Source organism: Syngnathus acus, chromosome 3, assembly GCF_901709675.1.
Source record: "Syngnathus acus chromosome 3, fSynAcu1.2, whole genome shotgun sequence".
NCBI lineage: Eukaryota > Metazoa > Chordata > Actinopteri > Syngnathiformes > Syngnathidae > Syngnathus > Syngnathus acus.
In genome coordinates, this window is record NC_051089.1 from 1,403,622 (window position 1) to 1,421,443 (window position 17,822).

Sequence of the window (17,822 nt, forward strand, 5' to 3'; positions counted from 1 at the left end):
GGTCTATATAGTTTACTGCCTACATGTCGTGTATCGGATTTGAACTTGAAATAGAATCTCGATGAAAGGCGACGGTCCACGTACGTACTACACTTAGCGCCCGCCGGTTGAGGAAGGCGTGAGTGAGCTTTGCTCTTGATAGCTGACTTCTCCCCACGGAGCAGCCAGTGAGTCATGTTGAACCTTGTGCTGACTCCTCATGGTGAGCTATCGATCCGCTAACGGGATCACCTCTTGGCCATCATCGTGAGGCCTCATTAGCAAAGGCCTATTAACTCGGTCGGCCTGAGATAACACTTTGCAAACAAGAACTCGGATGAAAAAGGGAAACGCATTTGATTTGGGGCAAAATAAAATCCATTCTATCAAGCTTTTGTGCTTTATTTTCTTTATAAATCAGTTCCATTGGCGTGTCAACATTTTTAATCGGAATATATCGCCGATGTAAAGAAAATAAAAAACAATATTGCTAGACGTAAAATGGAAATATAAGAAACGATTTCTTCGGACATATCTCATCAATCACAGAGTGTTTCATTTTCAGCGACTGTGGTGCTTCACAATCCGTCAAGGATGAAATATATGATCTTTTATGCCTTAGCGAACAAATGCTTTAAATTGCATTCATATTCAGACCCTTCTATTTGTTTGATTTTCCATTTCATTGCAATGACTCAAGTGGCTGCTTCTATCCTTCTCTGTAGATCTTTGTGGGACATCTTTATTATTACTTAGATTACTTGATTTCAATCACACAGTAATTAAGACATATCTCGTAATGGTAAACCAACAAGTAAATTATTTAATAGCATTTCAAGGCTCTTCCAATTAGTCTCATTTTTGTTCTTGACCATGTGTCGTCAGCCCTCGTCGACACATTTCATTCCAAAATGCCGTCAGATTTCCCTCCACAGGTTCAGGGCACCATGGGCCCAATGGAGCAAAGCGATCCAAGGGCAAGCGGGAACCAAAAGCCGACGAGATCACTAAACCGTGCAACAGGCTCAACGTGCTGATCGTGTTGGAAAAGACAAGCAGGCAGAAGAGGTCAAGGATTCATCCATTTTTAAAGCACCGTTCACTTTTCTTCTGGAGCAGACCTGATCTTTCTTCTCTTTTGTCCTCTTTGGGGATATGTTTTATTCTAAACACTAAATTATACTTTGGTAGCAACGGTGTGTGCACATGCATGTGTGTGTGAGTGTGTGTGATCTATTAACCGCAGGTGATAAAACATGAGTAAAGTCAAGGGGCTGATTACGCAGTGAAGCAAAGAAGAGCCAAAGAACGACTCACAGGAGGTAATTAAAACTTGATGACACAGGTGAGCGCTGCGTCTCCATAAGTAGGGACTCCACGAGTCAATATTTTCAAGCTAACGAGGCCTTACACCATGATGTGTTCATGTCAAGGCAAGTGCACAGGGGCATCACTAACACCCTGCCTGAAATATGCTTGAACCACCCCGAGGTTATAGCCAGATGATTGATTTTGGGGTATTTTGCAAGATATTTTTTTTCAATATTTTTTTCCCGTTCTACTGTAGACTACATATACGGAATGTTAATCAGCGTTTTCTCCAAAGGTTTCTATTATTTTTTTCTTATTTTGCTTTGCAGAGCCCCCCCCCCCCCCCCCCCCCCCCGCTTAGGGATAAAAATCTAGCTCCGCCACTGCTTTTGATTTTCATGCTTGCACTTATGACAAATGATGGCACACATTTTTATTTGAAATCCAGCTAGTTTCGGATTTTAATTACATTTAATATAAGTCTCAAAAAGTTTGCTTAAACGTTATAATTGCAAACCATCATCCCCCGCCTTTGTGCGTGCGCGTGTGTGGGAGTTAAATGAATGAAGCTTCTTTCCTCGGGCTGCCCCTTGGGGGTTTTCAAAATCGGATCTAATTCGATCTATATGTGCGCTTAAAGTTGTGTCCAGACTAGGCGGGCGGAGAAAAGATGATCCAGATATGTTTGCGGGCGCCCACACCCTCCGCAGACGCATGTGCGCAAACCCAAGTGCGTTCTTCTGTGCAGCTGTGCGCATTGAGGATGCAGAGGACAGCAGTGAGCGAGCGCCCGTGGACTGCTTATGCTGCTCAAGTCGCGGCCACTCCACTCCATGTTTTGCCCTTCCCTTTTTTTCCCCCTCTCTCTCCTTTTTTTTTTGCGCGCATCTCGTTTGCTCGTCACTCGACTCGCACTGACAGACACGTCAGACACGGGACGAGTTGTCCCCATTGAGCATCGCTGCTTCTCCGGCGCTTAGCGGAATCGGAATGTGGAGGACGTAAAGCAAGTAACGAGTGATTTGCTTTGCTTTTTCTTCTTCTTTTTTTTTTTAAATGATTATTTTTGGAGGCATCCTTCCAAGATTTGGTTTTCCTTCCTGGTGGATTTATCCTTTCTCAGAGAGGATTCCGTGCTGTGCTTGGCGATGTGGAGACTGCGAGTGGTTGTGTGCACCCTGTGGGTGCTGCTGTCCACGTCTTTCTGTGCTGAGAGCAAAGCTCGAAGCTGCGGCGAAGTTAGACAAGCGTATCATGCCAAAGGATTCAGTCTTGTCGGTGTACCTCATCAGGAAATATCAGGTATGGATCACAAGAGTTCATCATCATCTTGCTTCCAATTGGCACATGTGTCATCCATCCATCCATCCATCCATCCATCCATCCCTCTCACCTCATATGATGGAAGCAAGTGGGACACACACAACCCACCCTGGCATCATCACCATGCAGCACCGTCATTTTTACAGAGGGTCAATAGTTGTCCAAAAAAAAAAAAAAAAAAATCACACAAAGTGTTGCCATGATCACGGTCATGCATTCGTTGATGAGCGTTCGTACAAATACAACGACATTTGCATTAAGCCAATAAGATTGATGTAAATTAAGTATGTTGGTCGTGTGATGCTTCTTAAGCCTTCATTAATCATAAGTTAGTAATTAGTTAGGAATTTGTTTTCAATATGCCATTTTTTATTATGACAGACAGTTTAGGATTCAATTAAATTTGACGTGGAATAACGAGGTTTTTCATATTGGAAATGACTTTCCATGTACAATATGGACAATACAAACTCATCATCAAATGATGACAGTTACAAAAAATGTACCATGGAACTTGAAATGTTTGAATGATCACAATCAAAACGGTCCCGGAAGAGGTAATACTCGGCTATATTTAGTAATAACACTTTAATTACACATGAACAACTACTAACATTATATTAAGTATTTTATGAGCTCCAGATGGTCACCAAAGCGACTTCACCCAGAGGTCAAACATCTTAAATGCAATCTGTTTCTAAAGCAAGTGAGTTGTCCACTGATATATTTCTGACTCAGCACCATTTGAGTATTTTCCAAAAGTAGTTGCTTCACTGAGTCCAATGAAAAAGAGAAAACATGCTTCGGTCTACCTGTTGCTCATATTCAACAGAGGATCATGCCGTAACATTTCAAGATAGTCACTCAGCACAAAATAATATTTACCAGTAGGGGGCTGTATGCACTCGGCACCAAAATTGGGTTCTTCTATATATATTCCTCAAGGCTACGGCTTAGTTTTTAATTCATGCTCTTTGGTACAGCGCAGATATGAGCTTTTATTATCTCTTGTGAAGCACTAATCACATTTATGGTCAAAGGGAAGAAGATTAGTCGGTAAACATAGTGCGCTCCACATGAGGGAAGGAGGCACATGCAGAGTGAGGTCACAAGTGAAATCACTCTATTCGGGACAAAAGAAAGAAAGAAAAAGAGATCATACGGTGGTTGTTGGGCATTAATGATCATCGTCCGGCACTCTTGGATTTCGGTAGAATGAATCGACATGCCCGTCCTAAGCTAATTTTTAAACTCTAGATTTGAAAATGTGCCTTCACTCAAGAGTAGCCACTTTTGTTCCTCTTGTGAGATGAGAAGAATCTTACGGAAATGTGCTATCTAATTGTCGATTGTCTTAGATGTGCCTAATATTTTGCCAATTAACAAAAGTTACCACCTTAAATCAGTTGAGAAATAAAAGATGCTCATCTGCATTTTACATCTGTGTCATCCTGAAAAAATCTGTAATTTGCTTTTTTTTTTTTTGCTGTTGTGCAAATATAATTGCACCCAGGTTGTTATTGGAGTGTTGTGTCTCTTAATAACCTTGGCATGAATCCAACAGAGGTTCTCAGGAGAATTAGTCGTGCTGGTCCAAAACGTGTGGCAAACAGCATGACAAGCATTAATGTTCATCCGGCCATCAGCAGCTTTCTCATGAAAACACGAGGTGGCTACTTCCACCTCTAAGCTCACGTTTACGTCGAATCATCCCTCTGTAAGTGATTCAATGTATTGAATGATTATTGGATTGTGTTTGAAAGATGTTCATTTTTTTGTTCTTTTTATAGAGTTTCACCATGTCGTTTTTCTTATGGCCTCTTGACTTAACTACATTTCGTCACACATTTAAATCCTCAAGTCCATCTATTACGGCAATATAAGTGTAGAGCTGAATGAGTCCCTTGGGCTTCAGAGTCTTAACCCCCTCATTCAGAACATAAAGAACCTCATGAATGCTCAGCAAATTGATTCTTCTCATGATCACATGTTTTAGTCATTTATTTCACTGTCCAAGTGCACAATCTAATGAGATTTGCTGAAATAGCTTACATGGCTGAAATTTGCAGTGCGAGTTAAAAAAATTCCCGATTCTATCAATATGTAGCTTTAAATGTGTGAGGCATAATTGCAAATCCACAAAATGACAATTACAATGTGTCTCTTGTTAGAAGCTAAGACGGTCGATATATTGGACTTGCAATACTAATTCGGTGAAAGAGCAAAATAAAAGAATCATGAGTGATATTTTCAAGTGGCCTATTCTTCTCCTCCTTTGTGAGTTTTCCCAACGGATTACTGCACAGTAAAGTAATAAAGGGGTGCTGCAAATCTCTCGCGCTGTTCGTTTTTGACTTAATTGCTTGTCAGAAATATTATTCAAGCAAGGAAAGTCCAAGTCATTTAAATACGCTTCTCGCTTAGCATGTTGACAACGCCGTCTCTGTTTAGCGTGCAATGGTGCGATATGAGCCCGATTCAGAGGTTTGCCACTTTATGACCGGCTCTTTGTTTGGAACAGCTCGTGAATGCTTCAATTAAGCACTTCATATAAATGGCGTTTGCCAAAATGAGGCTTTAAAAGCTTGGAAACAACATTACATGCAGCACGATTGGTTCTAGAATTATTTGATTACTCTGGAAAAACAATTACCTCCGGGAGCTCTCAAAGATTGTTCTTTGATTTGTTCTTATTAAAAAGAATTGTAGTAATGTTTCGCACTAGCATAATTCATTGTTTGGCAAGATCCTTTGCAGGTAATTTTTTTAAATAACAGAATAATGAGTTGCGCCATGAATTGTGGCGCTGTGAGCGGGTCCAAAGGGCACAAACACAATATAAAACTCTCGTTTGGCAGATTCCGTATACAAATTCTGCAGGCAGTTGGAATCAGCCTTTAGATTTGTCATTCAAACATGCTGAGTCGAACCAAATGTCAAGCAGAAGTTAGAAAACAAAATAGAAACCACGAATGTTGGTGGAATTTAAATAAGGATCAAAATAGATTCAATTTTGTAAAATAAATAATACCAATAAAGCAAAATATTGTATTGTAAAAGTAGATTCAATTTTGTAAAATAACTAATGATAAAAATAACAATAATGCAAAATATTGTATTGTAAAGTGATGGCAGTAGTGAAGCACGGCGTCGCTGCCAATAAATCAATACATAAAAAAAATACATCAATAAAAATAGAAGAGCCTCATTTTGGCAGAATGCAGCCAAGCTACCTGAATTCTGCGAGGACGTCGCTCCGTGATTGGACAATTGTTGGCCAGCTCCAAACAAAATAGGCCGGCCCGTCACTGCCAACAATGAGCTTGGCACATTGGCGGCCGGAGGAGCCGTGTGGATTGTTCTTACTTCCGCCTTGTTTGGGATGTTGAATTACAATCTGACAATACTTTTGGCCAGTAAGTAAGTAAGTCCAAAGACTGTAAAATATATCATCTGCGCAATTTCTGAAAGCTGCACTCAGCGCCAAGACTTTTTTTTTTTTTTTCCCTGAGTAGTGTGAAAAGCCTCCAGTAGCATATGGACTGCGACACTCCGCCACGTTGCCCTGCTTTCAGTTAACTGCGCTCTGTGAGCTTTTCAGCCTCTCTACCCTGTGAAAGCTTTGCGAGAAACTAGAAAATTTGCAATATGTCGCAGGGAAACGTCTCATGCGTAGGGATTATCGTGTATGACCAGAGCGGCCATACATAAATCATGATAGAAAAGCTTCTGCTTGATGAAAAGAAGCACGACTCCACGCAACTGGCTCGCTTTTAGACTCAACTCTTTAGAATCAACCGGCTTTGTGAACTAAATGTATTTTTGGACGGATACCGAAAGAGTCGGAAACTCTCTGGAGCAGCGGTGTCAAACTCATTTTTGTCACGGGCCATCAACGTCTTCTATATACAGTATAGGCTACAAAACAAACTGATGAATAACTAGTTTTGAAATTAGAGAGTCGCAAAAACGGTTCGAATATCTATTTTTTTTTAAAGTGACGACAATTTGTAATTTTAGTAATGATACAAAGTCGACGCAAAATTTGTCTCGCGGGCTGCATCTGGCCCCCGGGCCTCAAGTTTGACACCTATGCTCTGGAGGAACGGACTCCCAAGCTTGACATGAGACCGACAGAGCTGCGACGCCGTGCGCTGTCGGGGAAACCTCCGGGGTTCGACGGAGGTGTCAAAGCTGCAAATATCTCTCACGCTGGGGACTTTTTATTTTTGTTTTTCACCGCCCATGGCTGACTTAACACGCTAAATTAGACTCTCCTGGGTGATTTGCAAATAAACAAGCATTTAGTACAAATAAACAAAGAGTGTTATGGAAACGTCAGGTGTGATTTGACACTCCGATCTTCATTAAAAAAAGCTCCAGCATTAATTTTTAAAAACGTATAGCAATTATTGAAGTTCATGACCCACTCTGGTGTGATCCCAATGACACCCTAAGGTGGGCTGACTAATTGACATCATCCCAAGTCTAATTGGAGTTATTTTTATGTTGATGCTAAAAGGTTGAGAGTTGATCTTAACCTCGGGGTTAAATCACTCTTGTTTTAATTAAAACATTTCATAATTGCAGGCCTTGCTGAAAATTCCCCTCGAAGACTCGACCCTCCTAAATACATTGGAGGTCGATGGGTATTCGCTGAACCCCCGAAGAACTCTGACGTTTTCTTTGCACGCTGTCATCGTGGCTTGTTTGTTTTTTTCTTAAGATGGAGTTCCCCTGAGCTCTGTAGTCATGATAAACAAATCAGTAGTCCAGGATGGGCTGGGCTGAGCAGCAGCTAATAACCACTAATAATATCTTAATCAAGTCCAATGTAGCGCAGTGAAAACTTCAAACGTAAAAATATATGGAGTGAACGTCCTTCTGACGCTGTCAGCCGCATCGTTATCTCTTTTCACATCGCAATCTTCTCGAGTCTGAACGAGAGCCAGACAGAGTTTGCTTCTCTCGGAGTCCTGCTGTTTCCTGCCTCCTGTTTGAGCTGCTAAATGAGTGGGCTGGTCATAGCTCACCCTGGGGCTCTCTACCTCAGGCTCTCCAGACCACCAGCTGTTGTGTTTAGTCCTCCGTCGTGCATTAGTGTGAGTCTTCAACCTCCTCGGTCTGTGCTCTTCTCAATTGCCAGGCTAATGTAGAGCGATGAAGGTGAATCGTGGAAATTGCAGGAAAATTCAAATCGACTCAGTGAGTCATTATTCTTGTGACATAGCTTGGATGATTGCTGAATATTATGCAACGTTCGGTTCGTACCAATACTTGCGTGGGCGGGCTTTGCCCATCAATATGAATGTGAGATGCTTTGGTATTTTATTTATTTCTTTTTTATTTTACTTGTATTTTAAACTGATGTTTTGCGTACAGCCAACTTGAGTTGATGGAGTCTTTGTAAGATGCTCCATGGGCATATATATATATAATATTATATCACATTATATATAGCCATTTGCCTTGAAATGTGTATAAAGTCAACATTGTGTGTTTATTGCCGATTTAAATGTAATTACACATTTTTGAAACCTCAACATTTTCAAAATCACAACAGGCCAATAGCGTCACACTCATCTTATATCAAGTTCACTTCTGCTGAAACTCTTTTATTATTCATTATTGCCATCTTTTCAGTATTGTGTTGGACAATCATGTTTGCAATGAAGTTCATTTGCTTTGGAATATGATACAAGCAATCTCCTGCAAGAATATCATAAAACATTGCTTACAGTTGAAATTATTCAGTAGCTTATAGCGTTTGCCTTTTCATGACTTGAACTAATATCTCATTTAGGCACGACAGACTTTGATTGAAGCAATTCCGTCACCACACAAAATGAAATGCTTCATCTTTGGGGAAATTCCGCAAAAAGATGCACAGGAAAATGAATTTGATAGGAAAACATATGAACTCAGCTATAGTCAAAACTGAATCATGTTGGGTTTGTTAAAATGAAGAAAAGCAAGCTTGGGTTGATGAGTTATTTGGAAGTTCAAATAAAAAATTCCTTCGAGTGTGGGAACATATGGCTGGAGCAATCGTGGGAGTTATGTGTGTCATCTTGTTTGGACATATTCAATTAGGGTCTGACACCCCAGTGGAGTCAGTTGAAAGTGGATGATGTGAGTGATGGAGACCAGATCCAGATGGCAATGTAGCACCGAGATCAATCACGCTTGATGCATTTTTTCCCACTTCTGCATACGGACAGATGTGATTTAGTGCAGTAATTGGCTTTCCTTCCACTTCTTGCATTTCTGTTGACAACTCATAATGGCCCATAAAGCGTATGTATGCACACTTTATTATTTCATATATCTAACAGAGGATGACTGTCAACAATCAGATTGCAGTGAAAGGAAGTGCAACGAAGGCACGTCGTTACCGCCTTATTAGGATAAGCCGTTCAGAAAATGCATTTGATGATGTTAGGCAATAAGCATTAACAACTGCGGCTACAAAAAAAAAAAAAATCAGATCACGCGCTTTGAATGCTCTCACACACTGGAGGTCACACAGCTTCCTTTATAACTTAAAGTCAGCTAAAGTGAGTTAGTGGTTGTTGGACCAAAGAACAAACGCATACTTCAACCTTTTAATGCCACTCTACTACTTTCTATTTGGGGATCGTACTTTGTTTTGACCCGTATTCGTCATCCAGAGTTTTCATAAAACTCATTCGGCGCTTCAACTTTCAAAGGATCTCAATAATAAAAAAGTTACACACTATATAAAGTATATAGGGCAAGTTTGCTTTTATAACAGTTTTGCCTTTTTTATAGCATGGATGCAAATTTGTCACCAGTGAATTCTGTCTTCCAGCCAAGGTCATTCCACTCATTATGGGCCAAGAGCCAGTGCAGTCATATCTCAAATGTGAGACAAGCCAATTGCGCCTGAGTCACACATTTCTCAAACAACCGTGTCAGATATTTAATGGATGCCGAGCCTCATAATCCACTTGAAACTATTTATTCCGGTGATTACAGAGCTGTAATGTCTGGGATGATAAAATTCCTGTCAAGCCAGAACATTTTAAATACAAGAAAAACTGTAATATACCGTAATTTTCGGACTATAAGTCGCGGTTTTTTTCATAGTTTGGGTGGGGGGGCGACTTATACTCAGGAGCGACTTATATACATATATATGTTTTTTTTCACTTTTTTGGGCATTTTATGGCTGGTGCGACTTATACTCCGGTGCGACTTATAGTCCGAAAATTACGGTATATTAAAAGCTATTTGAAAAACCTGGCCATCCCAAAACGACTCAATAATGCCCATTTACATTAGACGTTGTACGCACCATTAAGGCCACTTCTACAAAGTCCGGTGTGGGCAATCAATTTCCCACAGGGACCGCGTGATGAACTGTAATGGTTGTTGGGAGCCACACCAACCTGCTAACAAACCTCAATTGTTTTTTTGGGGGTTCATCTGTAATTGGATGAGCTTTAGTACCAGTGGTGCTGCGTGCAAATGTAAAGGGCTAACTACAGTACTTTTGTTGCCCGCTAGCTTGCGCGTGATTAGTTTGTGTGGTGTTCAACATAAAACACAGCAGAAGGTGAGGTCAATTTCAGGGGGTCCGTATAACATTTTATTTATTTGTTTATTTATTTCTTTATTCATTTATTTATTTATTCTTAAAATGCTGATAAACATTTCTTTTGTGGAAAAAAAAATCCAGGGAAAAAAAAAATCTGAAAATACCCAAAAGGCAATTATCTGGCCAAGGACCAGAGGGATCCAAAGGATATTGTTTTTTTTGGGGGGGGGGTCAGTGCCCCTGCAGCTCCACCTCTAGCTCCGCCAATGCTCTTGGCCACAGGAACATTTTGGCATGCAAAAAATGTTCCCTTTATTAATTAAGAGTGGTCAAGGGATGTACCAGATGGTGTGGACCATATGCTTGTTGCCCTTTGGCCAGGTAGACTAATGAATCCTTGTGGGAGTTAATCACACCGTCGATTACCACACATGGGAACAAAAGACACTTTTGTTATAATTTTTTTTTCTTACCTCGGCAGCATACTTTTTAAACTGTTTATATATATATCAGGACAGCTGTAGCTCAGTCTGTAAAAAAACCTCGCAGTTTCTCGGAACAATTTACAGCTTAGGATAATTCTGTGTTGCTTGGCAGTGAAACAAAGGAGGCAGTCTTGAGGTGATGTCTGCAACTCCTTTGAATAAATTTACACCTCTGTCAGCGCTGTCACTCAAAAAAGGGCTTACCTACACTTTGTTTCCATGCTCAGTCATTTCAACTTAACTGTACACCCTCCCACTTAGTTGCTTAAACTCAAACAACAAACTGCACAACTGACAGGACAAATTAAATGCATCAAATCAGCAGAAATCAAATGTGTAGAGCCATTTTGAGTCAAGAAAAGCATAGAGTGAGAAATGTAATCACAGATTTGGCAAAATGCTTCGACAGCGTTCTGGGACCGTTACCAACGTCCCACTAACGTTCTTGGCCAATCAACCAGGATTTTCTTTTTTAATGACGGGTGAATTTTTCAAAGGAATATCATCCGTGAACTCACACTGATCATAAAAATTCATAAGCATAGCGAGAGGTGCATCAAAAAGTCTTCCTTTATAAAGTTAACAATAATTAATGACAAACTACACACTTTTTTTTTTTTTAATGCAGGCCACACAATGCAAACCTTCCAGGAGACAAATAGTTAAATCTCGGCGCTGGGTTATTCTAATTGTTTTCAATCACAAGATCACACTCGTCCTCGTGCGTCTCTGAGCAACTCGCCTATTTCCGCTTCATGTGCTGCAGCGTGAAGTCGAAAAAGGCAGCATGATTGGCAAGCGCAGTCGCATCACGTTTTGATATCTTCGGAATACTAGTTAAGGCAATCGTGGCCTAGCATGACACTCGCTCATTAAATGCTGGCCCGGTTTCCTCTGCAAATCAATTGTATGTCTGCAGGTGAAGCGACTTGCAACATGAGCACACTTCTGCTTCAAATTAGTCAGAAGACGCATACAAGTATATTTATGCATGTGTCTTGTCAACAGAAAATCATGAAGCTGTAACATGAAATCATTTCCGCCATTGTGTGAAACTTCAATTGTTTTTTATCGGTTGTATTTTTTGCTAATCTTACAAATAAATTATACCAGTCAGTATTATCAAAATGGAATGCGCGGTATTAATTTTCCATAAAAATAGAACCATGCCTGACTTTGAGGGCGCTTTTGTTCCGCATTTGAAAATGAAGCGACTGTCCATGCACAGCGAGAGGTGGTCATTGAGCCGACATGAAAAAAAAAAACAGAGCCCTTCATCTTCTACCTCAAACAGAAGTTTTCAACTCAAATACACAACTGTGATCTTGCTCGTATTGACAGCTCGGTTTCAAATTCCAGCTTTGGTGCAACGCAGTCAAGAAGACCAGAATCGGGAGGCTCGTGAGCACTGCGAGATTTAACCAGATTTCAAATATCAGATTTGCCATTATAACAATATAGGTTACGATTTCAGTCTCCTGAGTGGCAGCAAATCAAGTCGTATGTGTTCACGCCCACAACGTTGCAAACTGCCCTTTTTCCAATGTGACGGTAAATTACGCCTTGTTTTTGCAGTTTTTAAATGCACATCACACAGGACGAATATATAGTACCGGTTATTTTTGCTGAGTTTTTATCTACAGCACACTTTGTATTGAATTATGACTCCAAATAAAGCAATTTCCAATCAACTGCGGTATTTGGATTTAAATCAGCTGGGTCTCTGGGGTCATATGGAGCTTGCGGTGCTGTGGGTTACAAATGGATTTGTGTTTAAGTGCTGTGGTGGTGATGCTGCGCTCATTATTGTAGCCTGGCGTCTCTCTTAAGACTGATTCGTGTTTAACTACATTCCCTACTTGCAGCACATATATGCAGAGTGCTGCATCCTGCGTACTTCATTATCTATGCACATGTGCAGCTTCTTCACCCTTTACATGCACAAAGAGAATCTGCCAGTTTGCTTGTCTTGGACTTGGAAGGTTCCACTAGATTGTGGAAGAAGTAAGCTTTGGCTTTGTAGTCTTTTCTTTCTGCTTGAAACTTAACATTGTTCTGCCTGCTTTGGAATTAATTGAACATTTAGTCCTGGTACCTGTAAATGGCTAAAAAAAAATGTTAACGAAAAAGGCTTTTCTGTCTGTCAATATTTTTATTTCACTTTCTTCTTTCAAAGCTGTTTTTTTATTATTATTTTTCTTATTTCTTTATTTTATTTCTTTATTTTTTAATTCATTTGTATTTATTTTTATTTTATTTTTTTAATTAATTTTTTTAAAGGCATTTCGTTCTTGCATTATGGGCTTGCCAATATTGAGCTTGTGACTTGACACAACATTGATTAATATTATGCATCAAGGATGAGAGCAAGTGAGAGGCGTTAAGAGTTTGATGCACCTCAACTGCCTACACACATGATTTCTGAATCATATCATAAAAGGCTATAACGCTGTTCCGCATCAAATTACATGATTCCGGATTCTTTTCAGCTGCATACAGGTCTTAATTTTTCTTGGATTCCCCCCTGGCATTTTTTCCCTGCTTGAGCTCCATATCTGAGGTTGCTTGTTCATACTGTGAAAAAAACAAAACACAAAAGTAAAAATGAGTCTACAGCCCTCCACAGCTTTTCATTTGCTACTTCATTGTTGTGTTGTCCAACAATAACAAGAATGTGCAGGTTAGTCATGCTTGACAATATGTTACAGTAAACCTCAGTCGTGATGGAACGTGCTCGGCCGCCCCTTTGAAAAACGCACCGCCGAGGCAGCCATGGAGTGTAACGGCAATGCTTTTTTTGTTTTTCCTCCCAGGTGAGCACCTGCACATCTGTCCACAGGGATACACCTGCTGCACATCCGACATGGAAGACAAACTCAACCAGCAGAGCAAGTTGGACTTTGAGAAGTTGGTGGAGGAGAGCAGCCGTGACATGCGGGTGACGTTTGTCGCCAGTCATAAAAAGTTTGATGGTAAGCGGCGGGAGTTTGAGACTTGTGAACATCTGAATTACACTTGCAGACACTCAAATGTATTCACGCGAGTCCTGTCAGACTCGTATATGTCGAGACTCCTGATGGAATGATTAATAATTACTTGGTTGGTATTAATAAGATATGGGCAGACTGCTTAGTTTTAAGGGTTCACTCTCGTTCATCAATGTTTTCGCTCCCGTCTGGTACGTGTTCCTTTTTTTACACCAAACAACATATTCTGGGTCCATTTAAACTGAAGAGTTGTTTTTTTTTTCTCTTTCTGCTCCCCATTAGGGTTTTATGAGAACTTTATCTGTTGTATTTCGGGCAGATAATGGCAGCTTCATTTAGTGCGTTGTAAAAAGATGCAATTTTCTATTTCTATCAGTTTTCAATAAAATGCACCCACAAGCATAATTGCACAATTAGTATCAAAAGGCTATTTTGGACCCCCCCCAAAAATGTAATTTGCACTGGTCGGAAAAATAGCACAGTAAATCTCATCTTTTGTTTTGTACAAGTCTCTGTGGTATATAAAAAAAAAAAAGCCATTCAGTGCAAAATGATTTGCACAAAACAAGACATTGAAACCGGGTGAAAATAAATTTTCAGTATTCTTTCTTTTTCGAAATGTGATAGCCTGAATAACAAAATATGGTAATAGACTCCAACAATAAGCAAGTCCATTTATCCAGTCAAACTTTTCTTCTGCAAATTTAAATAACCTGCTTGTTTAAAATGGGCACTGTTGAATATTCTACAAGCGTCCCAAAAAATTGACATTTTCACTCCTGCCTACATTTTTGGCTAATTACTTATTCTGAATGACATTGTTTTCAAATTCCTCCACAGTTCCAACACAACAGCAAACATGTGCATATATTATCAGCGAAAACTGTGTCCAAATCTACTTTCAGATACATTAACAGTCCACCAGAATATCATCTACACGATACCAGTCTTCAACTCGGGCTAGTTATTAGAATCCAAGACTAAAAGTCAAATGTCAAGAGTATTTGCTATCCCAACAGTTCACAATTCTGAACATAAGCATTTATATTTGTAATATACAAACAATATATATTGACAATGGTATGGGTGGGTGCACTGAGAATGGATGGCTGTCGAATCAATTATCTGGTTTCATGGCTGGGTTCTGTCTCAATTGATACAATGGATGACAAGCAGGATTTTGTTAACTCGGTTGCAACTCTAGGTAAGCATTAGTGGTAACACCCTTGAGTGGTTCAAATTTGGCAGGCAGATCTTTTTGTCTTAGCCTTGGTTGCTCTACACTCCATATTGCACATTGGTGTTCCACAGGGTTCAATGCTGGGGCCTTGAATGTTTTCATTGCATCTGCTGCCTTGGGTTGATCCAAGCCAAAGAATAGTTTGGAATAATATACTAACAATTTTTTACACAGATGTTCCATGGGAGATTCAAACCCAGATATCTTGACTGAGCCATACTTATTAGCCACAAGTCCAGGATTCAGTTGAAAACCATTTTGTTGTACTTTACATTCTAATATCTTAACTTTGAGTATTGTAACCAAAATATATATTTTGTTTTGCTCAACATTTGAAAATCATCAAACTGTGTTAGTTTGTAGTGGTACATTGTGAGCAGGTTTGATGTCGCTGCTGCTGTTCAGTCTTCTGGCTCAGTTTAGCATGTTGCTAAAGCCTGCCTGGGCTGAGCTGCAGCTTTGGTTGACCGAGTTCTTTGATCGCGCCCCAGTCCAGCTGCTCTGCTCAGTGTTGAGAGCTGCTGTGCCGCTCATTCCCGTCAACAATCCCTTATTCACACCCGATTTCAACTGAATCACACTCAAGCAGAAGACCCAGTGCTCTCTAATCTGTGCTCTCTCCAAACCCACCCCATTGAAAAGGACTTACGCTTGTGAAAAACATGATGCCCGTTATCACATTGTGTCATTTTGTGTTCCTCAACATCAAATGCATGCAGATGTGTCACATATACGGAAACCCAATAACTTGTATTTTGAAAGGTGATCCCTTGATTGAAACACAAAGCCCATTATCGTTTCAATTCCCCTGACAGGCGTAGTGGGGAAGTGAGTTAGCTGAGCCACGGCAGCCCTCCATGGTCAATTTCTGGGATAAATCAATAGCTGCTACATTTACTGTATTTACTGTCTTTTTCATATCAGCAGTCTGCTGCAACCTTCAGCTGTCTTGTGAAACATAGATTATCTTTTTTACAGATTAATAAATATACCAACATCAGATCACTTGCAAAAAAAATGTTCCGTCTATTTTTTAAAAATCAAGGCGATATCTGGCTAGGTTGTTCGAAATAAAACTATGCACTATGCTGCATAAACAGTATTCCAGATTTCTGCCAATGACTTTGGATTAATGACTGCAAATAAATGATCCTGGTGTGATCCAATAATTAGCCAGTGAGAGTCGACAGAGTTGAAGGTGTCCGTTATGCTGCATTTACACAATATTCCCACCGGCTACCGTGGCCCCAATTACCACTGTGTGATGCGGCATCTTTTCTTTTTCTATCTCCAAATTCAAGTTTTCGTAAGTGTTGGTAAGCTTAATCATGGTCACCGTGAAGGTGAGCGGTTGCGGAGGACCAAAGGCCCAAAGGCGCTTCCGCCTATGGACGCTATTCCATTCCCTCCTGGCTCGTCACCTTCTAATAGAGTCTCTCTCATTTCTCACTTTCTGATCAAGGTCTGACATGTTTTTTCACAGTCTGTCAAAGCTTTCTAGATGAAGCATGGACATCGGGCAGCTTTAGAGCAAGTTTGTGGCCACGGGAAGGGAAGGAAGTTCCCCTGACGATCCCAGCAGTTGAAGCAGATCTAACTGGGTCCAATTAAATCTTCGATATTATTTTCCTGACGACATGGTACACCATCAGGTGCCATGATTAAATGCAACAAAATGGCTGCCCTAGATTCTAGATTGCTGAAATCCAGGAACAGTGTAGTCACAGAACTACCAAGCTCATCACAATCAATTGGAATCCTCATCAGTGTACTTGGAAGACTTTATTTTTCCAAGAGCACCGCCTCTCGTGACAGATCTCACCACATAACATTTTACTAATGCATGTACTCTAGTTCATTCTGTCCAATCCGACATTTCATTCCCATGAATGATCTTCTCTGCAACTGCTATTTGTCAAACGATGTTTTTTTTTCCCCCGCTGACTTTATATGATGGATCTTTTCAGCTAACCCAACAAGGCAAACACACTTTATTTAGATAAAATGATGGCACGTAACAGATTGATTGCCGTTTTTTCCCATCATGCGCTCTCTGCACATGGCCGTTTTCAAGCTCGACTTCAAAAAGAGATGATGTCCCTGTCCCTGAGAGCTGTTTTTATTTATTTATTTTCAGCAATTTCAATTCCGCAACTTTTACACGACGGCGATACTTCTTTACAAGCAGCTCATCAAAATCAATGGTGCTCGGGAGCTGTGAAAATGCAGCAGTAGAAAAGAACATTGCATTCACATAAAGCAACAAATTGTAAAGCCCACTGCAGCTTTTTGTGAGCGTGTCTTAAATCATTGGTAAAATGGAGATTTTAATTTCCCCGAAATTAGCATCTCACCAACTCTTTGCTCTTTCCATTTATAATTCATGTCTATGTTCAGTGAAGTACTTACCAAGTCAAATGGCAACAACTCATAGCTGACATCAAATGGTTGCATCAGTCTCAAAGGTCCTCATTATGCTACTTTCTCCGTTCAGATGTGAGCTGAAATTAGAATTACCCATTGTCATAATAGATCAAACAATTGATTTGTTTACATTTGGAAAGGTCAGTCTTAAAGATTTGTATTATTTGTCTTAATTTGTCCCATTTGGAGTCTTATACATATCTTAACTATTGAGTCAGTGTTTACGTTTATAGAGTCATTTGCAATTAAGATAATCCTTTGTGCATAATGTAATTGGCTGATAGTGTTAATAATTTATGCAATGAATAAATTGATAAAAGATGTCGTGCTTGATACATTGCTGAAGATTTGGGCAATATGCCGCAGTTTGCTTAATGATGCTTGTTGTTGGTAGAATTTGGACTCAACTGAAATATTTCATCAAGTCTCAATGCAACGTAAGAAGAATAACCCAGCCTTGAAAAGATGAATGCTTTCCTTCCAAAATAAAGTCCGACAAATGACAATGGTAG

The 17,822-nt window shown here is 40.0% G+C and overlaps 1 protein-coding gene across 2 annotated transcripts in view; it reads left to right on the plus strand.

The window, feature by feature from the left end:
• Positions 1-2,041: 2,041 nt before the first annotated feature.
• gpc6a (glypican 6a) overlaps positions 2,042-17,822 on the plus strand; it is a 47,904-nt gene continuing 32,123 nt past the window's right edge. For both annotated transcript variants that reach the window (XM_037247780.1, XM_037247781.1), the window contains exons 1-2: positions 2,042-2,592; positions 13,473-13,631. In XM_037247780.1, the coding sequence (XP_037103675.1) occupies positions 2,439-2,592; positions 13,473-13,631 (313 nt within the window). In that variant the 5' untranslated portion in view covers positions 2,042-2,438. The remainder of the gene's footprint in view (positions 2,593-13,472; positions 13,632-17,822) is intronic.